At 34.9% G+C, this 26,110-nt stretch overlaps 2 protein-coding genes across 6 annotated transcripts; one reads left to right on the top strand and one right to left on the bottom strand.

Annotated features, from left to right (window-relative positions):
* The first annotated feature begins 91 nt into the window (after positions 1-91).
* On the top strand, positions 92-10,321 carry LOC128213573 (KH domain-containing, RNA-binding, signal transduction-associated protein 2-like). Of its 5 annotated transcripts, XR_008257758.1 has the most exons (10): positions 92-294; positions 1,150-1,268; positions 2,430-2,546; positions 2,897-3,040; positions 3,374-3,576; positions 3,793-4,180; positions 4,509-4,627; positions 4,894-4,952; positions 5,266-5,538; positions 9,936-10,321. XR_008257758.1 is itself a non-coding variant. In XM_052919439.1 (9 exons), the coding sequence occupies exons 1-9, from the start codon at positions 180-182 to the stop codon at positions 5,433-5,435; spliced, it is 1,419 nt and encodes a 472-aa protein (XP_052775399.1). In that variant the 5' UTR covers positions 92-179; the 3' UTR covers positions 5,436-5,897. The 5 variants fall into 5 exon arrangements, 4 of the variants coding, with proteins under 4 accessions (XP_052775399.1, XP_052775398.1, XP_052775400.1 ...); XM_052919439.1 differs by lacking the exon at positions 9,936-10,321 and having other exon boundaries at positions 3,374-3,561; positions 5,266-5,897; XM_052919438.1 differs by lacking the exon at positions 9,936-10,321 and having other exon boundaries at positions 4,512-4,627; positions 5,266-5,897.
* A 566-nt stretch (positions 10,322-10,887) lies between these two features.
* LOC128215188 (meiotic recombination protein SPO11-like) lies at positions 10,888-25,975 on the bottom strand (the record flags this gene model as incomplete). Its single annotated transcript, XM_052921896.1, has 12 exons — positions 10,888-11,085; positions 14,158-14,269; positions 14,590-14,666; positions 16,826-16,863; positions 17,602-17,701; positions 18,334-18,430; positions 20,015-20,076; positions 20,746-20,832; positions 23,851-23,959; positions 24,686-24,752; positions 25,026-25,114; positions 25,842-25,975. Coding segments are annotated over 12 exons (1,092 nt in total), but the record flags the coding sequence as incomplete, so codon positions are not given.
* Positions 25,976-26,110: the final 135 nt, after the last annotated feature.

The following is a 26,110-nucleotide window of genomic DNA, read 5'->3' as shown; positions in this document are numbered from 1 at the left end:
GGTACAAAGTATTGTCGCATTGACACATCAATGCTAGAAGTAGTGTTTTTCCCTATGCAAAATTATTGAAAGATATTGAACTATTTTCTAGTTTTACTCGCTTCGTTCTGCACTCCTTCCGGTCTACTTTTACATAAACGCTTCGGACTAAGAACATTATTCTCAACTGACCTACCAAAATGGAAGAACTAAACTCTAGTACAACTCCGTCACCATATGTTGTAGAACTAAAAGAAGAAATAAGCAAGCTTGATGCAACAGAATATGCGCACGCCATAAGGTTGCTTTCAGAAGGTAATTTCAAAAGCGTCACGTGTTTCAAAAACGATTTTTTTTCTCCATTGTGTTCGACAGTTTCTGTCAGATATACATCTTCTTCCAAGTGATTTTGAAAGATAAATATGAAAACGTTATTCGTATCTTTCACATGCTTTAAGCCTTCAAAATTCTCTTTATTTTTTAATGAATATAGTTTTTGTGAACGAGGATTTCTGTTTGAGAATAAGAACAAAGAATATATACAGTATAAGACTATGTTAGTCCACCTAAATGGCCGTCAACGAGTCTTTTGACGATTTTTTTTTTAATATGGCAGACTCGTGACGTCCACCATCTCAGCAAAAAGTAGCAAGCTGTCCTTGCACAGAGAATCCTCGCGGCCACAATTTTGAAATTATCTCTGTTATAAATTCAAATTTCTATGAAAATATTATTGCCTACTATTAAACACATACTAAGTTATGTCAGTATGCTCAAAAAACATGTTATCATAAAACACTTACAAGTGCCGATTGTTTATCAAGTATCCCGATATCGGTAAATCTGGGACAAATCTGACTGGTTGTGTACATGTATAACGGTATTTGTGACCCATAATATATTAATGTGAAAATAACAACTCTAATAACAAATTTAATCCATTTCAGATCACTGTCGGATAAAAATTGAACAACTTTGTCATTAATTTTCAACATCAATGCATATTATTTCAGTATATCATTTCGCCTGTTGTTAAATGGTAGAGAGTTGTAGCGTTACAGGGATACATAAGAAATGTCAAAATAATAAAAAAGTATCTCTGATCACTCATTATTGTAGCTAAAGACTATGTTAATGTATAAATATTGTATTTGTAAATGAAATTTGCAGAGACAAAGAGGGTAGAAAGCGGTGATAAGTACAAATCTGTGCCGATTGTTGAACTACACCATGACAGATCTGCTAGTAATTCAGTTAAAGTCAAAATACCATCGAAAGAATATCCCAAGGTGGGTATGATATGCACTGCAGGTTTTTTTTATTAAATTTAGTTTAAGCTGGTACCAGTATTTATCAGTAGAGAGACTGGGATTGACTAGAAATATGTTGTAAAATCAGTCTATAAGCATTATCAATATGTATTGCGCTTTTCATTATTTACAAAACCGCATTATGGACTAAATTCCAAGAACAGTTCATTGATGCACCAGTCGATTGTAACCACGGCCCCACAGGTCAGGGGAAAAGTGGGGACTTTGGGTCCAGCCATTCCCAGGTAAAATCTGTCCTGCTGGGACAAACTGCTGTTAAAATCCCCGCTTAATGCCCCCGCACCCTGGGTATATCCTATGTAAGGCCTATACCAACTATATTGGTGTGAAATAAAAACCACAGCATTCACTCAGCACACTGCGGGGCCACCTGGAAGGTAGAGATACGGCCCGTTTCCATACATCCCTGGTATACCTCCGGACCAGGGTGGGGGCGTGGATACAATTGACTGGTGCATAATCACCAGCCTCAATTGTTCCTATATTTCGAGTCTACCAGTATTTCAGGAGGGCAACCCGATTTTATAATGTACATGTATGTTGAAAGAAATATATTACAATAATTTTTGCAATATTTAATTGATTACCTTTAATATAAATATTAAGCAATGTTGCATCAAAAATAACTGTTCCATTCTGGTAAAAGTTCTAGTTTTACGGATAGTTATATTACTAGTAAATCTACTGATAATCAGCATTATCACAAATCAATTCATCTGTTATTTTACAGGTTCAAATTCTTTTTTCTTTTAATATCAACGCATAAATTCACTATTCATTTAATTTCAATCGGATCCCTGTTTTCATTAATGAATGTCCTATCATCCATGGAAAGTGTGAAGTTGGATCCAGACAACATTGTTGAATGAAGTTATTCTGTTTTCTTGGTCAGTCAATTAGAAAAATAAATTGTGAATATAAATTATATTGAAATTTTTATTTTCAATAAAATATGTAACTGTCCATTGAACTGCTGACTTAATTGTTGAGAGTTTTATTTTTTTAATGATAGGAAGAACAGAAATCAATAAATAAAATTGTGTTTTTTTGTACATTATAAAATGAAAATTACCAGAAGAAAAACCGAACACAATGCAGCATTACATTATATAACTTCAGGTTAATTTCTCTGGGAAACTTTTGGGACCAAAGGGCAGCACCTTGAGGCAACTGACTCAGGAGACTGGTTGCAAACTATCCATTCTGGGCAGGGGCTCCATCAGGGACAAAAACAAGGTACACGTATAACCGTTACAGTTACACTTAGCTTCACAGCTATCTCTAAAAATTGTAATTTAAAGAATGCAAATAAGAATGATGTCATAAATGTATCTGTTTTCTGTCTGAACCAGTGAAAAAAGTTCATGTTTTCATGAACCGCTTGGATTGTAATAAAAATAAGAATGTGGATAAAGGGCTAATTGTGGGGAATAAATTTAAGAGTAGTAAACAGTTTACATTTACTAACATAGATTTATAAATAAAGTTTGTCTCATATATGGCATATTATATAATTATTAAAATTGAAAACACAATTTAAAAAAGATTTACCAGTTTGTTTGTTAATTGTTTTCATTTCCAATCAGGAGGATGAGTTGAGAAAGCAAGGAGGAAAGTACTCCCATCTGAATGATGAGCTGCACATTCTTGTGGAATGCTTCGCAGAGGCCACAGATGGGTATGGGAGGTTGGCGCATGCGCTGGCTGAACTCAAGAAGTTTATGAATCCTGTAAGTATACTTCTGCGTAAACTGTGTTTTTTGGTGTTATCTGATATATGGGGTTTGAAATCTCCATAGAACCAAGAAGTAGTAGTACTTTCAATTGCAAGTTCTGGAATGTTCTTCAAAGTAGTTTACATTAAAAAATACCATTTTAGAGGAATGGGTTCTGTTATTGTTCTAAATATTTTAATTTATAAGTTGCGATAATCTCTAAAAAAAATGATAAGATTTCTTAAAATTGTATGAGTCTTAAAACCGACATATATGAATCCATTTGTCTTAATAATTGTTTATAAATAAAAGATAGTGACTCTAACCAAAACTCTACCCCTTTTGCAGCATGAAGAGAACTTTCCACCTATGGGTGGACCTGGAGGACCACCACAAATGGGAATGGAGGATCCTTCTGGATTCTACAGCAATGGATCAATGGGTCGTGGAGGACCGTCCCCTCGGGGTCGTGGAGGAATGGGTGGCAGAGGAGGGCTGCTCAGTCCACCAGCCTCCCAGGCTGGCATGCCGCCTAGGTGGGGTTTCGATAGGTAGCATTTTGACTCAACAGTTCTACATGCATTTATCAGAAATGATTAGCATGTTAACTGCATTTACAGTGGTTTTATTGGCTTTTACAGGTTTTTCCGTTTGTTTATAGCTTTGAAATAGAAATTGCCTTTTTTGCAAATTATTTGGTGTAGAAGAAATACACTCATCAATATATGGTTATGTTATTTGTTTTAAGTGAGCATAATTGTTTTAAGGCCAGGACAAGGACCACCAGCAGGAAGAGGGGCACCTGCCCCACGGGGAGCCCCTGCATCCCGCGGAGCCCCTGCACCCAGAGGGGCACCTGCTCCCAGAGGGGCCATGTCAGCTAGAGGGGCCCCACCTATGAGAGGAGCCCCAGCTATGAGAGGGGCCACTCCACCAGTGTCTGCAGCTGGCAGGGGAATGCCACCAGCCAGAGGGGCCCCAGGACGGGGAGCACCCATGTCCCGTGGAGGTATGCCCCCACAGAGAGGTTCTCCTGCTGGCCGGGGTCGTGGAGCCATGTCAGCTCCACCAGCACCACCTGTACGTGCCCTCCAGCCATTAGAGGCGGAATATGATGACTATGGAGCAGCGGCGGCATATGAAGAACCACTTGCGGTAAGGCATAAAAAAATTACCTTTGGTACGGGTTACCTAACCCTACCTTTGATTATGTTTGTTTCAAAAGCTTTATACTGAAGATTACTTAAACGCAATTCCCCAATGATGACAATACCTTAATAACATAAAGCCTAATAAAACAACAAATTCCTACCTTCCCTACTTGTTTTTTGGACAAGATGTCACCCTAACCACACATTTTATTTATTTTTTTGCCCAGTAAATTATGTTCATCTTGTATAAATAATGACAACTAGTAAATTATATCACTGTTATGACTTGAATGAATCTACCTTTTTAAACTAACGCAATGTGACCTTACCAGCAGCCTCAGCAGCAGCAGCAGACATATGGCCAGGAGGCTTATGATGATGGATATGGCCAGGCCAGGAGGGACCCTTATGCGGTCGAAGACCCTTACGCTGAACAAGCTCCTGCTGGAGGGTAGGTCTTTGATTCATGTGCTGTTGTTATATTGAAAAGTGGGTTTGGGTGAGAGGGCTTGGGCATGGAGAACCAGCCTTTAAATTCTTGGAAAACTAGCTTTATATTAAGAAATTTCCAGAAAACTAATGTGTATAAAAATAAACTGGTGAAGACTTGAAAAACCCTGACCCAGTTGTTTCGTTATTGTATCATTGTATCTAAGTGCTTGTATTTAATGTTTTCAGAATGATAGTGTTTACTTTATTGATTTTCTTAAATTTCAGTGACACCCAGTTCTTCGACTATGGACATGGAGCCAGTAACACAGCCTATGATGACTACAGTGAGTTCAAAATAAAAAATCAATATTATTTATACTTATTGATAGCCATTGAAATGAAGTGTGTTTTATAGTTTGTAGTTAAAATTCTTCAATGTATGATTTTATTTTCCATAAAACTATTGACTGGAAATTGAAAAAAAACTTTATAAGTGATGTTTATGTCAAGAATTACCTTATGATACACTTAATGATATTTAACTGTTTACAGCTTCATCTTCATCAACACAGAACTATCTGATCTGTGTTTGTACTTTTGAAATAAGATTATGCATGATTACCAGAAGCAGTGTGCTAACCAGCACTGAACTGAAAGGTTCCCCTTATTATCCCACAGGCGCACCACAAAGCCGGCCAGCCACATCCATGTACGACAGGTCAGCCCTGAAGGCACCAGCCCCTTCACCCTCACGTGGAGGAAGGGGCGCCATGAGGTCTCATCCATACGAGGCTAGTCGGGCTCCCCCAGCCCAGCCCCGTTACTGAGCGGCAGGGTATACCAGGAACGCATTGAATCCTACTTGACCTAAGCTGGGATGTCCACTGTGTAACAGCATCGTCTCTGTAGCTGATGTCTTGTGAGCTACAGGTATTATTTCCATTGTCTGGTTAATGAATCATGCATTGACTTTTACACATCTATGATCATGTCATTTTTATATTTTCTTCTTTTTATCATCTGTAAATACTCTCCCTTTTTTACAAACTGAAACACAGCTAAATAGAAAATTAGTCATTTAAAATGTCAATAATTTCAAACAGCATTTTAATATTTTCTAAACAAATTTTTGTTAACCAATGCCAGATCAATGTTCAACAATTTTTCATTGCAAATTAATAGAAGCAGTGAAATAAAAACAATAATGTGTTTAAAACCATTGTAAATAATGCAACCATGTATATTTTAGCAGCACTTTTGTTCATAAAAAAAAGATGCAGACAATATAATTATATTTTCTTAATTAAAATAGCCTCAGTGAAAATGAGCTACAGCTATAGACATGAACAATATTCATAAAACTATTTTTAAAGGGAAATTCCTGAAAACGTGTTATCTAGTGTCGTCAAACTGTGTCATAAATGTTGTTGAATATCAAATAAAAAACAAACAAAAGAATAAAACTGTATTATAAATAACTTATATTTCAGGTTTATTATATTTGCATTTCATTTGCATAATAGCTGATCACAATAACTTTCAGTTATAGTATGAAAATAAATAGATATATAAAACCTGTAAAAATATAAAAATCCTCTTTATTTTTGACTGGGAGTTAATGCCATTACTCAGTTAATAAGTATGGCTAATTTCCTAGTCATACATTACTTAATATAGTTCAACAGAAGTCAAGTTTCAGCATGTTTAAATATAAGTGCAGATATCATCAAGGTTAGACTTGGATGAAAAAGCCGGAATCCTAAACTTGTGATTGGCAGCAAAAAAATCAATAGGCCCTGCTATATAAAATCATGAATTTGAATCAGCATAGAAAGTATTAACCAGCGCAGGGCTTGCAGGCTTGTGCTTATTTCGCCCACTGTACTGATGTCCTGTTGGTCAAAAATGTGGTTTACATAGCAGCTTTAGTGAAACTCGACTGCATGTGCTGCAACCATTATTTAATTATTTGCAAGCTATTAAATGCAGCCAACAGATTGTAGATCAGTCTCATTTCATAAACAAAATTCAAACTATTTGTACATTTATGTAGTAGTATAATGTATGGTGTATAATAATTCTAAATGCAACTGAGTGCTACACCCAAATTAAAACACTGTTACTTATCAATCTTTGACTGTACAAAAAGTTCATGGTTCGAAATTTACTGCTTTTATTATCATTTTTTGTGAAGTATACCATTTGTAGAATTAAAATGTCCAAAGGCAAGATGATGATTTGCCAGAAAAAAAGTTATATAACAGTCTGTGTGAAATGCAGATATAGCACATGTTGTGTGGTTATTTGATGTTCAAATATGTAGTGATTTAATATATGTTAAGAATTAAAAAAAATGTACATTTTTTTAGCATAAGCTTATTGGTTCCACATTTGCAAATGGCAGAGAATTGAAAGTTCAGGTTTAAAAAGGTTTCAAATATAAGGGCATCTACAGTCAGTTATGAAGAATTCTGTAGACTATTGTGTTTTAATTGCCAAGTTCATTTTTGGCTTGTCAGTATTTCAAAGACGTAAAAAGTTGGTGTCATTAGCCGCGGCATTGTCGTTCAAATTTAAATGTTAGCCAGAATTTGAAAACTGTTAAAGATATTCACTTGGAACTGGGTACACATGTTGCCAGAGACAGTACACACAAAGTTATAATTTTGGCTTTCATAATTGTCAAACACAGACAAGTGTTGTTGTTCCTCTTGTTGCGCTATCATAAATGTTACAACAAAAATACATGATACATGTGCTCCAAACTGAAGGGTTTAAAGCTCCTTGTCAGGGATGGCTTATTAGACAGATGATAAATACTGGCATGAAAATATTGGTAGTTGTATATCATTATACACTTTTATTTCTGATACACTTGCTAAATAATATAGAATATGTATAAACATTATGTGTGAATTAACTTTAAAAGACAAAGGGCACAACAACTGCAGACTCATCATATATGTGAGGAAATGCAGTAGAGCATTTGTGTTTTCAACAGTTTGCATGTAATAATGTATATTTTTTCAACTGTTGACATCATTTATAACTTTATTGTAAAGTTTATTTCTGCAGATAGCACAAAACCAAGGGGCTGTGACTTAAATAATGGAATATAACATGGATATATTAGAATCCAAGTACTCTCAAAACAGTTAATGTATTAGTTGGAAGTGTTTTTTTTTACAATTACATTTACTTGGTAATGTAAAATAAGATTTTTAAAACAATGTTAATGAATGTCAAACCCAAAAATGACAACATGACCTGTTGTAAAGGCCTTTGTTGTCTTTAAATGCTCATTAAATAAAATCATAAAAAATTGTCATTAATTATCTGATTAAATCAGAGAGGACATTTTTAGTGATTTTAATGATTGAAACTCGGCATAGTCTATGCATGTTAAAGAAATAGGAGAAGTTAAATATTAATACCAGGAAGAATTCATACACATTTTTAATGTTTTAAAATCACAAATGCCTGTTGTCATTAGATAAACTCTTGCTTATCATTGAAAGAAAACTTTTTAAAAGCAAAATTCTCGGATAGTTTATTTGTTAATAACCAACATGAAATTCTTTCTTGTATTAAAATTAGCACATTATGTTAAGTGATTATTGATCTTCGAAAATCAATCTATTATCACTTATTTTGCAAAAACTAATTCTTTTTAACAAGTCTACCCATCATTGTTTTCTCTTCATAAAATAAATTATTCTTGCACAGTGGGTGACTGTGAATCATGTTCCTTGTGGAAAAAAACAACGTTAATTGTTGATCGAACCAAATAAAAAAAACTCAACATACTTGAAGATTTTCCTAAGCACATTTATGTGCTGAAACAACTTTAATGGTCTCTGAGATAATAGTCACAGCCCCCAAAATCCTCTTGCCCAGGACAACTGTATAAATTCAAGTTTCTAAACCGAGAGGACAATGCAACAATATGAAAGAAAGAATTTAATATGGCGACAAAGGGAAGGTAATGTACAGAGACTAATAAAACAATATTGTTAGCATTAACTTGTCATCAAAATGTTGCAATATGACTGACTCCCTGATATAAAAAATATAAGTGCAAAACCTACTTACAAACGTACATGTATGGATATGTATGTTACTGCCCATTTTTTTGCCTATTTCATTCTTCAGAAAGAAAAAAAATCATTAACCACTGAAGTTGGCTATCAATAACACTATGAAGTATTTAATATTGATACTTTAATAATTTTAAATGTCCAATGCTAAAACTTAACACAGCCAATAGATGCATTTCTATTGCAGTTTGTTGCATGAAGTTTTTAATGGGGGTACCCTAGCATCAAACAAACACACACAAATCTAACAAGAGTGTCCAAAAAGCTATATGAAGATCCAGATTTTTTTTTTAAACATAAATGAATTTGACCATGCGAAAAGCCAAGAAAAGTGATCTTACTCAAAAGAAAAAAAGAACCAATTAAAAAATATCATCCTCTATTCAATCCAACAGTAGTTGGTGCCTTCAATATCTTACATTCAATTTCTTCTTTCAGGTAGTATTAAGTGAACCAACATCAAAACATATGTGAAGATGAATACTCAAAACTTCACATTTGACTTGTCTCGTACATGAGGACTATCATTTAAAAACATAACTTCTTAAAATGGACACACTCAAAAATGAAAGCAAAACACAAATAATCATTCCATGAACCAAATTAATGATAAAGGTACCCCCAACCCAACTTCAGGGCTATACGTGTAAGAAACCAGTGGATTAGTTCAAAAGATAACCTTGCCTCAAGAGTCTCAAATGTTGACAAGAGGTTTCATAAGAAAATGGGAGTCAGTCTGTAAAATTAACAATTTCTCAAAATTGCTACAATGTAATTTGCTATGATTTTGAATACAAAATAGTTCATGTGTTTAATCAATGTACAAATGTATAATTCATAAAAAAAAAAGGGAAAATAATCTATATGATTTTTTTTTAAATAAAAACTTTCTTCTAGTTTTTAAAATGCTATGCAGGCCTGGTAATATAAACATTGACCTTTCCATATTTTATGTTGCAAACAAAATTACTCGCATGATAAATTTCATTAAAATTCCCAAAATTTTATTACAATTTGACCATACTTTTTACATGTTAAAAAACACTTTCATTTATCTTATTCTGCTTGACCTTGTTCGTTTTAACTGCAATACAATAATGTAAAGAAAATAAGGTCTTAGTAGTAATTTTACATACATGTTAATCAAACCCAGGCCTGTTAAAACCTAAATAATGATTTGTGCTTCGCTGTTTATATTATTACTAATCTGTGTTTCTGTTGATTATCCAGGCCCAGTTTGGCCATTTACATCCGAACTATGGACAGTTTGGCTGTTGTGTTCATTGGATGAGGCATCTGTAACCAGGAGTTGATCCAAGGTCACTTCAACTGGACCCAAGCAGGGAGATGTCTGGACAGATGTTATAAATCTACACGCAGCTGTAGTATACACGTGGATGGATATGATTGGAATGTGAATTAAAATTACAAAGAAGTGCATAACAAAATTGTGTGAGAAAGTCATTACAGTTTATTGTTTTGTTTGGAAATCTGATAAGACATTCAACTTGTACACTTTGTGTTAAAATATATATGGATATGGTACTGTAATTTTGTTAAGTATTTTATCTGTGTAAACACACAATGCTAATAAAGACATTAAATTGGAAAAAAGTGTTCTTGATTGTAATGAATTGCCGTAAGCTTTGCTTGATAATGGACTTTAATGTATGCTTGCTCATAGAAAAACATATACATCTAAACATGATCCCTTTTCACTCTCGGACAATAGTTAGTAATTTCTATAGATTAGGTGGTGTCGTTGTGCACAAGCTTGAATGTTGGCCAGAACATAACAAATGAAAACATAAGTATACTTGCTTTTTATTTCAAATAAACTTGTACCAATATTTTTGGCAATTATATAGGTCTAGTTGTACCCTATCAATTACTATTACAATAGTGGACAAGTATTAGCATGTCACGATGTGATACTCTTGTTTGTGAATACATACACATTTTACTTACTTGGATATTAGTATTTCTATTCAAATATGCAGTAATGTAATATGTGCTATGAGTATCTTTCGTGGTAAATTCCGGCCTTCCGCTTTCTTGGTAAATTACAGCCTTCCGCTGAAGTTGCAACACAACTCCACCAAATAAGACGTGAAAGCGGTATGATAATTACTACTGCAATAGGTTGCACCAAAGTCATCTAGATGGAAAAAGTAACGGGTTGTGTAGCACAGCCTTCCACTGTCCTCCACCAAATAAAAGACGGTAAAGTGCTATGGTAATAATGCTGCAATGTTTAGCCTTATAACCAGCCAGCACATCTTATCTTGCTGGGCAGGTAGACGTCAGTGAGGAAACTGGGACTGATGCTGTCCAGGCTCTGTAGCTCAGCCTTTCGCTCTAGCTGTAGCATGCACTCAACCTGAAATGATTCGGAAATTGTGTTTATTTTGCTATTTGAATATAAATTAGCTTAAAAGCGAAATATTGCTTAACTATGATAAGGCAATAGTGTACACTGGTTTCAACATCCCTCAAAGAATTACAGCCCTTGAATGGACTTGCATGAAGTTTGACCCAGATCTGATACCTAAACCTAGTTAAAAGCTCTTGACCAAGAGATGTGGCGAACCTTTGTTGCAAGTCGACACTGATAATATACATTACTATTTTATATTATTACATAACTAAATGAAAATACATATAAGATTATACTTTAAATCGAATTAAATATGTTCATAATTTCTGCCATATTTACCATTGTTTGTTCCTTATAAAGACTATTTTGATATTTCAAAACCACTCGAGGAATCTGGCCCACTAAATAAGCTAGTTCTCTAATAGCTCCATTAATTATAACCAATAATGTTTAATTTTGATGCCAAGTGTATAATGTTGGTATCATTTGCTTGTTGGTTACAAATTCGTCAAATAAATGACCAAAATATTGTTATATATAGAAAGTTCTTGCAGTTTAATATTCGTTCTTTATTGTCTCCTGCCAAACGAAAGGTTTCGGGATGGGCATTAGTTTGGCAGTGTCCATCTGTCTGTCCAGCCGACATATTTACCAAACTTGGTAGGGATTGATCAGATAATGCTCTAACTTAGAATTTTCACCTTGGTGAAATATCGACTCCTAAAATGGGTCACATGTGGTCAAAAACTAGGTCACAAGGTCAAATCTTTCAAAAATCTTTAAAACAGGCTAGAGACATAAAATTAGCTTAAATATTCATGAAACCTGATCGGAATGTTCCACTTGATGAAATCTTGGACAAATTTAAAACTGGGTAACATGTGATCAAAAATTTGGTCACTAGGACAAATCTTTATTTATTGTCTGAAACCAAACCAGAACTATATCTTGGTAGGGGTTGGTAAGATAATGTTCAAACTTAGAGAGTCTCTCTTGATCTAATCTCAATCGCATGAAGTAGTGGGTCACATGAAGTCAAAAACTAGGACACAAGGTCAATTCTTGCAAAAAATATTTTGAACGTATTAGAGACAATTTATTTGGTCCACTATTCATTAAACTAAAGAAGTATAATTATGTAGCCTTGATGAACTCTTGGACAAATTTAAAACTTGGTCACATGTGATCAAATTTTTTGTCACTAGGTCAAATCTCTAGACTTTTATCTGGAACCATATCATGGTAATGATTGGTCCGATAATGTTGGAACTTGGACTTAATGTTACCCTTGATGAAATCACGCTGCATTCCAAGTCACATGGGGTCAAAACTAGTTCACTCTTGTCAAATCTTGGGAACTTCCTAGAGGCAATATATCTAGTCAAATATTTATGAAAGTTTTGCGATATGTTTCCTTGATGAAATCATTGACTAGTTTGGAACTTGGTCACATGAGGTCAGATATTAGGTCAATAGGTCAAATCTTTGAAAAAATCATTTCTGGAACCATCTTATAGTATTGATTGGTCAGACTTTGTTCAAACTGTGGTTAGAAGGTTCCCCTTGATGTCATCTTGGCAGACTTTTAAAGTGGGTTGCATGGGGTAAACAATAAGGTCATTGCGCCAAATCTTGGAAACAAACAGTGGCAATGTATCCGCTCCGATCTTTTATTTTGCATTCTGTCTGGTCCAATCTTTATTAAACTTAATCGTAATGTTTGCATTGATAAACTCTTCTAAGATTCAAATAAGGTAACGAAGGGGCAAACACTAGGTTACTATGTCAAATCTAAATGCTACACTCTATACAATATTCATTTATTTCAAACAGTTGCGAACAATCTCATATCCAATGTTTACAAGAACCCATCACGCTGCAGCCGTATTTCATGTTTCGGTTGAATTATTTCACAAACACGTGTTTTGGACGCCATCTACTTTGCTAAATCTGGTATGGAATATCAATTCAATCAATTTGCTTGTTTTAACTGGAATGGGACGTATAAATGACAAAACGATTCCAAAATAACATGGAGTCAGAAGGCATCCAAAACTCACTTATTTGTGGATCGGTTTCTTTACCAAATGCGGTGCTGAGTCATCTTATGCAAGTCTGTCATAGCAAGTTCTTAGAAAATTGTTTATGTACATGTATCATTTTGAAAAAAAGGCTCATCTTGTATCATTTTATTATGACAAATCAGATTCAAATTTCAAATTAAATTGCTCATCAAAGGGAAATAATTGCCAGTTTTGCGTTAACGTAATTTGAAACACATACACCATTGGAACACTAACTTTTAAAAGGTGACAATTTCGATAACCTATCTTGGTAAAAATGCAAAGCGACTGTCATTATGTAAATGAAATATGTGCTGTAGTATGACATAGTCGACGTTTATTGTAAAATGATTGCCTAACAAATGATGTGAAAGTCATAAAGATCAAGATGTTAAAAAACATGCATAATCGTAGTATAATTGACTAATGAGTTATTGAAAAACTAATAAAGCTTTTCGACAGAACTTGGCCTGTATTGTAAAACGAAATAAAATGTGTCAGTTTGTGGTTTCGATTCTGATTCATTATATATGACAGTATATGGCTATGTGTCAAGTGCGAGGTCAACAGAAGGAGAAAAGGGAGAATGGATCCCAAATCGTTGTTCGTGGAATGCTTGGTCCAAACTATTACATTTGTCCATTTTTTTCAAAGCGATTGATTTATTTCAAGGCAAAACTGGAATTCCCAATTGTAGTAAAAATGACGCATTTTACCCAAATCTGAAAAGCCATAGGGCCAATTCCTATAATGATGAAAGAAAACCCACTGTAATGCTATTTAACTTATCTAGCCAAACCACTAGTGTGCACGTCCCTTGGCGATTTAAAGGGCCATAAATAGGACGCGCAAGCGTTTTTAATCGTATGCAAATATAAAAAAAGAAACTTAACACTTATTTTGAAACGAATTGTGTGTTTAGCATTATAAAGATGCAGAATATGAAACGTGAATTGTAAAATATGTTTCAAGTTTAGACTGATGTGAAATACGTGGTCAAACAAAGCCCCACCTGTTCCCTCCAGTGCGGCAGACAGGTCATATAGGGCCGTGAGAGGAGGTCCCTTCCCTTATCTCTGTCTGCCTTCGTCAGTGGCAACAGCGCTGTAGCAGGGATCCCCAACCTGTAAAATAACGCATCATCTTCTAGTATTTCCCGGGAATAGTATCATCAGTATAGCGTGCACTGGATATATCAAGGAAATTGAAAATTTTCCCCTGATTTTGCGGATAAAAACATTTGTACTTAAAATTAACGATTGTCGTTTAATTTATACTGTGTTTAAACTAATGAGAGTTCGCCTTCCGGGAACCCCGATGATATCAACTAAAAAAACGCGAAATAATTTCATTCTTCCCCAGCAAAAGTACTGTCTAATAAAAATGTTATTTTTGTATCTGTTGCCTGGCTGTACATCCATTGATTAACTTAGTAATGTTCAACCTTTCTATGTCCGATGGGAGGAGGCCCAACCATTTCATGCATGGGACAGCCAGGTTGCTGGTCTCAAATGCTAAGGCCTATTGGATAAAACAATATACACAATGAAGGCGTAGTTTTTATGAAAAAAGAACAACATACCTCACATTGACATATCTGTCTCATTTAGGCTGGTGCTCATTAAACTTCCTCTGTGAACAATGGAGTGAAATTCGGACGTCTGGTGCCCCCATTGTATTTTGGTTTCATTTAAAAGGTTTTAATGTGTAAAGAGAACAATATGTACATATTGTACCGAAAATAAAATTTTAAATTAAAATAATTCAGTTCACGTCCTATTTCAGTCAAATTTCAATGTCATAGCAATACCCTTTTTGGTGATACCAACATTATTTTGGATCACCAGAAATCAATATTTAACCTCATCACCAATGAATTTCATAAAATAACAAGCTTAGGCTATCTATTAATTGCTAGACTTTCATTCCCTCTCGCCCCCTGTTTCTTCCGCCCCATAAATATTGACTCAAATAAAAATGGTGAGCTGAGAAAATTTGTCAAAATTATATGTCAAGCTTTTAAAACTCCACCTGGCAACCCTTAACCAAAATTACTTTATTTCACTAATTTTTTCATCCACTGTCCTTATAAATAGTTCTATCTGTTTATGTACTAAAACTTTTATGTTTGTGCCTACTTAGTACTACATTACTAACCATACAGCCTGGTTAATATATATTATTGTTCTTTTACATGTTTATATACAACATTTTGTATTATTCATGTTGATGACCTCAAAACACATATTTGTATAATGTGATGAGAGTAAAATAAAACTGTAAACTGTAAAAATGGAGAATTGTTACGATAGTGTTCGTGGTTCTAGAAACACATGTATATGATCCCTTATAAGAAAGACCATAAACACGAAGTCAACGGTGAAACAGTCAAATGAGAAAAAATGCTACCCTCCACCTCCATTTAAAAATGGATGAAAGTCTAGCAATAAATTTATATTGGCCTTATCTGTACATCAGATACTGGCCTTAAATGAGAAATGAACACACTAAATGATTTCATGACTTGCGTACTTTTTAAATAAATTATATGCTCGTTTAATATCACGGTGGTTTATTGTACTTGTGTTGCCATTCTATCATACGTTTTGGCTAATGTAAGGAAATGTACAAGGAAACAAAATTACAAACGAATTGGTAGAAAACATATGTCTAGGAAACAAAAATATGCGCCCGTTTTAGATTACCATGTTAACACATATCACGTTTAAGCGACTATAAATTATTTGCTAGATTTTCATCCCCGCCCGATTGACGTGTCTTTTTTCCGCCGCCCCTTGAATTTTATTGACTCAAATAAAAATGTTGAACTGGGGTCTGTATTTGCGTATTGGTCCGGTACTGTCCCGTTACGGCGTTTATCCCGCCCATTTATTCATACCAACCGGTGTCAATGTAAATATTCACATGTAAAAAAGGAGAATTGTTACGATTGTGCTCGTGGGTTGTGTAGAAACACATGCATATGGGCCTTAATTCAGTAAGAAAGAGCATGAACACATATTCAAAGGTAAAAAGGCATCGTAGAAAAATAAAAAAAATGCTACTAAATTCGCTTTTTGTAACCTGGCGGTCAAACCTTAACACTTGTTTTCAACAATATACCAAAAGTACTGCGATGATTAAATAATCTAGAGGATTTAGGCATACATTAATTTTCATGGACCTTTCCCGTTTTAATGCCAACAGATTTTCACCAAAACCCTGAAAAAATAGTCTATTGTATTTTTTTTCTCAATTCACCGAAACATGTATCAAATGACATTTATGTCTACCCTTGTTCTTCTAAACGGAATGGAATATATTTTCAGAATGTTTTAATCGCTAGCTTCCCCACCCACCCTTTTTATTTTTTACTAATTGCTATATTTATCAACTTATGAAATCTCACCTAAAAACAGGGGTTCTAACGTTTCCTAACTGTCAATCATGAAGATTAGCCGGGGTCTGTTTGAGAATTCATGCTTAAGGGTCTCAGAATCATTTTTTTTGAAATTGTTTCCAAAGTTATTTATATATTAATTTTAAGGTACCTCCTATTGTGTTTTGTTCAAATGTCCGAGGAAAAATGGTCTTGTTAATTTGTAAAATAGTCTCTGGTTTAAAGCTCTTAATCCTGAACGTTAGAACCCCTGAAAAAATAATAAGCGTAATAAACTCACCCTCGAACCAAACTTGTACACCGTCATAATTTCCATACCTGGAAATACACACCTAATATACAAACATTTACAACATGTCATCAAATGTAATGTAGACTTAAAATAAGATTAGTCATTACATCGAATATATAGTTCATGTACAGATTCAAAGAAATCGCATGCATTACAAAACTCTGATTAACACATTTGTAAAACATGATTGTATCCAGACAGACGAGCTATAAAATTCAACATATTCAATCACCTGTGCACTTAAGCCATTTCGAAACTAATTTGAACAAAAAAAATATTGAAATGTGTGCATCATTTTGTGAATTCTTTATTGTTACATGCTAGAAAATGCGTCATACATTAAGCGATAATAAAATAGTAAAAGAATAATAAATATGCCGTTTTTTTAATAAACTGCAGTGGCTTAAAACCCGACAAGGCGTGCCACACCACTAATATGTCTTTCCCAACCTCATCGCCACTATAAATTTTCCCGCTCTTAAATTAAAGTAACTAAGAAGATATATCTTGTAAAAAATATATTTTATTACGTTTAATGTTGCGTTTTAAATTTGTCTATATACGCAAATCGTAAAATTCATCATTTCCAAATTAAGATCACAAACTATGATTCACCAATTACAACACTCAGCTCACTACATTAATTCACTACAAAACGCAGATCACAAAATTCATCAATTTCAAAACGCAGATCACTAAATTAACAAAAAATAATATGCGCAAATCTTTTTTTTTTAAATGATCGATCAAAATATGGAGGTCACCATGAGGGTCAGCGTCCACAAGAGCTAGAATGGGGATTGCAAACTGGTCCCACAGTCTTCGTAACAGCATCCGGGTGTTCACGTCAGGAAACCCCTTGCCCTTTGTAAAGATAATATAAATAAGATGACGAATATCTTTGCCCGGGCTGGTATTCAATATTGGTCTTAATTGGATCTAAGAACGATATAGCTAATCGGATTACTTATTAATAACTGACCAATCGAGTAAATTAAGTCAGTGATGCATGACTCTAAGATTGAATTGAGTTGTATATCGAATACCATCCCCGAAGCCATCATTAAAACCGAAATTCAATGTAGCAATTAAGCAAATTACAAAGTAGGAAAGCAGATCAATTTCAGCAATTCAGCAATATGACATGCAGTTCCCTTACACGTTTTTAAAAAAATATCCATGCAACACACTTTTTATACAAGCATGCTCTTGAATGACTTGTATCTACGAGGGTTGTTCAGAAAATTTGTGATTGTGTTTAAAACTAAAACAGGTTCATATACAATGTTAAAAAAAATACTTTACCAAAAAAGATGCATTTTAAGTAGAATATTCCTGCATTCTCACAATAATGTGAAATAAAAAGGCCATTATGGCCATGGAGTATAAACACGAAACACAGACAATTCTGCAAATCTTAAGAATCTATAACACACCCTAACTTAAGAGAAACGGATTAGCAAAATAGAAAAAAAGGTATAATTCAAAATATATACCGTTATAACTATACATGGGTCGAGTTTCTCACAAACTCTGGTTTCAAGCAGTTTTTGGAAAGTCGCATCTTTTTCGACCACCAAAATGAAGTTTGCGCTTGTCACAAGATCTGATCAGAGTTAAGGTTGTCTTCATTATATAAATAATTTTATTCAAACTTCACCATACACATTGAGTAAAAAACATAACTACCAAACCATACAAACAGACACCAAGGTTATTTTTTCAATGGAAGATAGACAAAAAAGAAAAAGTCTCAATCCCAAAGAGTGCTGGATATTAACTTCACTCTGTATGTGCTAGTTACTTTTATAATATCTATACATGTCACTTTCAATGAAATCTTTGTTGCAACTCATATAATAGTGGCAATATATTATCAAAGACTATGTGCTCTTTACTTCACTGTGCATGTATGCTTAATTTTAACTTCTGTAATATCTACTGTCTCTCCAACGAAACATTGTCAACTGTGAAAATAGATAGTCTCAAAGAATGTTGTCTATTATGGTATATCTTCTACAATGTCTAAATTATAAAAGTTACTTGCACACATGTAGTGCTAGTTACTTTTTTGACAATTGTGAAAATACATAGTCCAAAATAATGTGGGCTACTGATTACACTACACATGTGTGTTAGTTTCTTCTGCAATATCTACTGTCTCCTTCAGTAAAATCTTTTTTGCAACTCATATAATTGTAAGAATAGTTAAGTCACAGAGTGCTGGCTATTGAGTTCACTGTGCATCCGTGATAGTTACGACCGTTATATGTTTCTTCAACTGAATCAGTTATTGCCACTTCCGTAATCTCAACTCCGGCAATGTCTCATAAAAACGTCAAGTGAGGACTGTATGGTTAATTGCTTCTTACTTTATTTCATTTGCGGTAGCCAGGTGGCTATGTTAAACGACCACAAAAATACATTAAAACGAAACAGCTTAATTTGTTCAACTTGAAAGCTGGCATCCAAAGGTAGTTTGACAGGACATGCTCTGATCAGCCAACTTTTCACCGGCTGATATAAAAAAAACCCCATCTGGTTATACAACTGAATGACAAAATTGAGGTGTTAAAACGAGACAGTTGTAAGACGTTACTTATTTAATGTCACTAAGAATATGTTAAGAGTTCAAATTTGGCGATCTACAGACTACGGAGCAGGCGTACCTCGGCCTCAGGCCGATATAGCTCAATTTTGGTTAGATCGTCAAAAATGGACCTTAACTTCTTTAGTGTTTGTTTGTTTATTCGGCAGAATCGATCTACGTAAAATAAATGAACAGAATATTGGGAAAACTCCTAGATTGTCTTCGGCATAAACAACAATACAAACACCAACTATATGCTACCTTTTACTACTTGGCCTAGTAAAAAATAAGCTTTTGTGTAAAAAAAAACTGACTGAAATATAGTTATACTTTATGAAACATTTTTGGTCCTTTCGCCAGAATTTATCTAAATAAAATTAATGAACGAAACATTTGAAAAAAAAATCCTCCATTGTCATGGCCCAGACAACAAGCCGCATTTTGCGCTCACCTCTGAAGCATAATCAACGCCTGAAAAACAGAAGACTTTTCTGCTAGCGTACACATTAATCAACAGGGAAATACCGGTGTGTCTTTACCCATATACTGTCGACTGAATGACCGGCTAAACGGTGATTCGAATTTACCGGCTAGCTGAGTAGTAAAGGATATTGTGCATACCATTTACGTGGTTTGGCACTAATATACCCTGCAATAGTAATAATGTTTTAAATCATGTAATAAAGTGTTGGCAGTAACTGTTGTGAATGAAGCCACGGAGAGTGCCAATATATGTATTTAATTTCATCAAAATGTTACCAGCATTCCATGTAATAAATGCACGATCTAGAGTGAACTTGAAGTCATAAATATATATTTATAGCCAGTGATTTGTTTGGAATTATTTTTACCGCCTGTGACTTGCAAATTGGGGAAAAAAGTTGGCTTGGGAAAAATAACAAAATCAGGCCCAAATAGCTAATATAATGGTAAATATACATGTTTTTTATGAATACATTATGCTGTTTAAGAGTAAGAATTGTCAATTTTTCATATTTCAAGAAATTCATTGCTTTTTTAATCAACATAAATCAAATTGTGAATTTTTTTTATAATTTTGTGAAAATTGGACATTTTTTCGCAAGGGGAAACAGCCTTTAGAAGGCAGTAAATTGCACCAAAAAATCACTGACAACATTGCACTTGATTAAATACACGCACTAGAGTGAACTAAAAATCATAAATAAATATTAAACGAAACAAGCACGTAAATTGTAATGCCTTAAATTTAAGTATATAATTATTTATCTGATAAATTCAATTTTATAACAATTAATTTACTTTTACTTTTAAAGTTAATAAATGCACTCGTGTTTACCATCTGTGTATGTCTGCAGTCCACAAAGTTATTATCTACGTCCTGGAACCTTAGGTCTCCAGCCATGCAGCCCTTAGAACTCGCCAGCTGCAAGGACATTCAGTCAAAAAATCAGTCACTCCATCTCCCGATAAATTGACGTTATAAGTCAAGACCATAAGGTAATTATTTGTTTCTTATCATTGTAAAGACAGTTTTATGGTTTCAGTACCGGATCTTTGATGTACAAATTATTTTAAACTTTATTACGAGAGGCATATATCAAAACAACAGAAATATATTGTATTCCTGTTCTATTTCTACGAAGTTTTGAAAGCTGTGCAATTTTCCACTGTTTTATAATATAGGTTTGGTCTTGATGTGTTTTTGGCGGGGTGATTATTTCACATTAATGTTGTTATGTAGTTGCCAAAGTTGGCACAAATTGTTTTACTGTAAACATAGGCGGATCCAGGGGGGGGGGGGGCGGACCCGGCGCCCCCCCCCCCCTAAAATTTTCCAAGTATATGTATAAATTATTAATATCGTTCCATCATTGTAGATAGCTTTTAAGGTTATGATTTGCTCCACACAAAAAAATAGATCTCGATTTACCGTGGTTGTATCGAACATCTATTTGGCCACATTGGACTCTTACGAAACATAATTGGTCCGAGACGTTGTGGAACGCTCTTATCGATTAAATTATCTATTATGACGTATTCAGTTGAATGTGTTAGCGTTTGGCTATCCTCCGTTTTTACGGCTATACGCAGGAAGTAAAACGCCGTTCAATCGGACACATGCGTAGTTTTGTAGTGAATATCGGACGGCTGAAATACATGCGGGGAATATCGGACACAACAGTTATTTTAATAAAATATGTTCTGGTTTTATTCGACATTGTGTTGAATGTATTAACCCTGAGAAGTCAGTGAAACAGACGTTTGCTCGTCTGTTTCTAAATGACTAAATACAATGTACAGAATAGCACCCAGCAGACTACGTTCTGTGCAAACATTTTTTTTTTATTTGTCTTCATATTTCTATGACTTTGGAAGTATTTTAAAGTTTATTACTATAAGCGACTGTCTTACGCTAAACAAATCTGTTCGAAAGATTGATATGGCGGGAGTGTCAAACAGCTTTGAATCATATCAGACGCCGAGTAGCTTGTCATCTTATATGGATCCAAGCTGTTTCCATATTAATTATATCATCAGCCGGAAAGGAGTTAATATTTCACCTTCTCTGAATATATTCGCAGAAGTCAGTATAAAGCGACTTAAAACAATAAACTAGAAATGAATGGCAGTAAATTTAGAATAAGATCAGACGCTGCTTTGGATGTACGGCATATGATCTGACTCTGCACTGTTAACAACTCAAAATAACCACATGCCGTCTACATTGATAAGTTAAGACCCTGCTCAGATCAGAAATGGGTAATTTCGATAAAGTTTTGTTTGTAACCCTAAGCATGCCGATAGCGACCGTAGTGATGTCGTCAACCAGATTGGATCCGGGTCAGACGCCGAGTAACTCGGCGTCTAATCCGGATCCAAACCGTTTAGCAATCCAGTAACATTTTCACCAAATCCGATAATATGAAACAAGATTAACTTAAGAGATCAAATACACGAGAATTCAGCGGACTACTTGCTTAAAGCAGACACTTTCACTCGGTGTCACTGAACAAACATTAAAGTTTGCCCAATAACTGTATGAATTACTTTTTCAATTTTACCAAGGTCTTTCAATTTATGCGGGGAAAAAAACTTGATCTATAGGGAGGTGACGATCAGCTTAACGGCGTTACTATGTTACAAAGTGTCTCTCGCAGTTCAAGCTTTGTAAAAACAGTGTAAACTATGGAACGCCGGGGCGCAATGCTTCTTGCGAAATGCGAAATACTTCATGCTTTTTGCATAATGCTTAATGTTTTTTTGCAAAACGCTGAATGCTTTATGCGAAATGCTTTTTGCTAATTGCTTAATGCGAAATTCTTTTTGCGAAATGCGAAAAGCTTCGATTCAATATTTCTTACCGTTGTTAGCATAAATTGAGCAGAATCATTTTGTATGAAATGAAAAAAGGAACACATTAATTTGAAAAATACTTTTATCTGCATGTAATAGAGGTGAAAAATAATACATTTGTTGTGTCTATTCATTAGAATAACATATATAAACACACCAATACAATATAATATTCAGAAACGGTAAAGTAAAGAGGTGTCCTAGAGAAAATATGCCAAGAAGTCAGTTAGATTGCGAATAGCAAGATGTGCAACTCTGTATATTGTTGTAAACGCGTTAGGTTAGAAAGAGTATCGTTTCTTCCACCGTATAATAATATTTCTGTAGCAGTATCAGTAGCCTATGTCTTACATCCCCTTCACTGCCGGGAGCAGTTCGGAACGTGCACAATATTTCGTCCGATTCAATTTGATTGTGTTATACCATATGCGAAATGCTTTTTGGGAAATGATTTTTGTGCAAAATGCGAGATGCTAAATGCTTTTAAAATGCTTCATGCGAAATGCGAGATGCGAAGGAAATCCGTTATTCAGGAGGTGTTACTATATCTAGATTTCACATAGCACGAGCTTCCGTAATTCCGTACCCGGCCATTCGATTGGTCGAAAATGAAACTATTGTTCTATATATAGCATTTGCATAACGCATTTCGCAAGAAGCATTGAGCCCCGGCGTTCCATAGTAAACACATGCACTAGTTTAAGAGCTTGAGGCCGTCGCGAAGGCCTCCGACCCCCTGAATTACCATGAAAACACATGGGGGCCTTAGCGGCCAACAGAAGTCAATTTCAGAAGTAACGCCCCCCCCCCCCCCCCCCCCTAACTGAGAAACCTGAATCCGCCACTGGTAAAATATGTTTATCGTGAATTTAACCGCAGGTTTTAATTATGGTATTTTGCTTGGCCCTCTATGCGTTATAGGTATAAAGTTTTAAACACCTTACCTATATTATCAGATGAAATAAAGTGTCCTATCGCCCACGAACATATTGACGGACGGACGGAGAATCCAACGGACAGATGGGAGAAAGCTATTCCTCATATAACTTACTACGGGGGTGGGATACATTTATTCCTTAAATTTTACCACATGGAGATGCCACCTCGGGACGCCCAACATGCAGGAAATATTGTCAACCAATCCGTCTAATGTGTGTTGATTTCCGAAGTCACCGGACGCTTGATAATACATGTCCCTGCAGTCACAAGGTCATTGTTTTGTTCCAAACAAGATTTCGATCTATACAATGCTGATTTGGTATTTATTTAACAACGCTTGTGAAACAACTTTATATTAATCTCTCGTTGTCACGAATTTACGCGAGAGTGTGGTCTTGTGTGGGGGGAACCGGAGCACCCGGAGGAAACCCGCTTGTCTGGCTAGGTGACCACAAACCAAACACACACATCTGCATGTTTATAATTTTGTCCTAAACAAGGATATGGTTAAATACCTTTCTAACACCTTAACATGTTCATAGTCAAGTTCTACATAATAATTTGGTTAAATGCCTTTTTAATACCGTAACATGTTCATTGTTAAGTTCAATGTAATGCTATGATTAATTTACTTTCTAATACCTTAAAACATGATCATTGTTTCGTTCAACATAATTATATAGTTAAATGACTTTTTAGTACCTTAACTCTTGAAGAATGGTAAATGTGGGATCTAGCGCATGCAGTGACTAATCAAACAGAACCAACCCTGTAGCAGTATGACAGGCCAAGTATTACTCCCCTAAAACGACCAGCTGTTCAGTAGCCAATGCACCCAAATAAGTTTCGTTTCATGACTCTCAATATTGTAGCACTTGGCACAAACAATCGACTCCTACGACAGGAATGCCATACGTTTCAAAGCATTATACAATCAAACACCTTGCAACTCCTTCGTTTATTTGTCATTTAAAATCATTTACCTCTTTGTGCAGTAGTGATCTGTCTTGACCAGTCTGTAAATGATAGCAAGAACTTTCAACATCAGTCCTGAAAAAATATATATTTAAATAGTGCTCATCGTGGGAATTGTGGCATTTCTTTATAACTGTTTTAATGTACATATTCTATGCTATCAAAAAGAAGTGTTGATGGCTAATTTGGGGCCACATTTCCCTTCATATACCCATTGTTTGTCTAACTATTTAATATGTCAACGAATCACTGAAAACATAACGCCTATGACGTATCAATATTAATACCTAAGTCTATATACATGTATACACATGTATGTGTTTAATATGGGTTGTTTTTCCTATTTACCAAATTTCTTCACTGACTGTATGGCTTCAAAACGGACCGTCGTGAACCTTTGGTTTCTTCTAAGCTGAACACCTTGATCAACGTCAAACCTGTGGAAGCAAATAACAGTAAAAAACGGACTAAAATATTATTGTTTGTCTTAATATCAGTGTGTCACTACGTATGCATGCCACGTGATAAACTGCGTCATAAATGCTACGTCGGAAGGCAACAGTTTGCTTCGAATGAAGACTTCGAAATGTTGCCTTCCGACGTAGCGTATATGACGTAATTTATCACGTGGTATACACACACTGAATAAGTATATACATTGAAGACGAATTTCTTATGTTGACGGGTTGCACTTTTTATACGGTGTTGAGAAAATAATATTTGAAGTTGAAATGGATTACAAAATTTCCGACGGAATATTCTGCAGCATTATGTCAGAACACTCAAAACGTTCCATCGCCTTTTAAACAAGGGAAACGTTACTTAAATTAGCAATGACAGGTGATAACATTTTTACCATAAACACGCTTTATTTATCCTATGTCGCCTGTTTTCTATGTTAGCACAAGCACCTTTATTTCTATATCGGGTGCTTTTATATGTCGATGTGCAAGCGTATTTGAGCTACATACCTTCCACATTTGTGAAATTATTTTACTTGAATATATAGTATTTGATATTACCAAATAAGTCTTGTTCCTCATTGTATTTTCATGTACAGATAACTGTTCTATGGGCCGGTGGCCTAACATTTCAAAGAACTTTATATTATGTAATGTATTCGTTTTTTACCCCCGATATGTGAAGGGGGCATTTTCAACTCACTCGAGATCATCCCAGGACACAGTGCTCGGGTATGTCAACGAAGGTGGTGTTCCTTTGGAAATTTGTTCAATCACTCTGGATATCTCTTCCTCTATCTTTGATAAAACTTTTCCCCTGAAGACGTCAATGACAATATATGACGTTTCCACAAAGCAGGTAAATTGGGCGATATAGAGGCAATGAATATAGTTGTAAGGCAAAGTCAGCCATAAAGGTTTATAATCAAAATTGAGTTTTAATTAACAAATCCAGTATGGTTAATTATTTTT

The sequence above is a fragment of the Mya arenaria genome, chromosome 13 (genome assembly GCF_026914265.1).
Source record: "Mya arenaria isolate MELC-2E11 chromosome 13, ASM2691426v1".
NCBI classification, from domain to species: Eukaryota; Metazoa; Mollusca; class Bivalvia; order Myida; family Myidae; genus Mya; species Mya arenaria.
The sequence above is the reverse complement of the archived record's forward strand: the minus strand, read 5'-3'. Positions and strand labels throughout refer to the sequence as shown.

Coding starts and splice junctions, on each gene's coding strand:
- LOC128213573 (XM_052919437.1), top strand. CDS start 180: ATGGAAGAACTAAACTCTAGTACAACTCCGTCACCATATGTTGTAGAA. Junction 2,547..2,896: donor CCATCAGGGACAAAAACAAG/GTACACGTATAA, acceptor ATTTCCAATCAG/GAGGATGAGTTGAGAAAGCA. Junction 3,041..3,373: donor TCAAGAAGTTTATGAATCCT/GTAAGTATACTT, acceptor CCCCTTTTGCAG/CATGAAGAGAACTTTCCACC.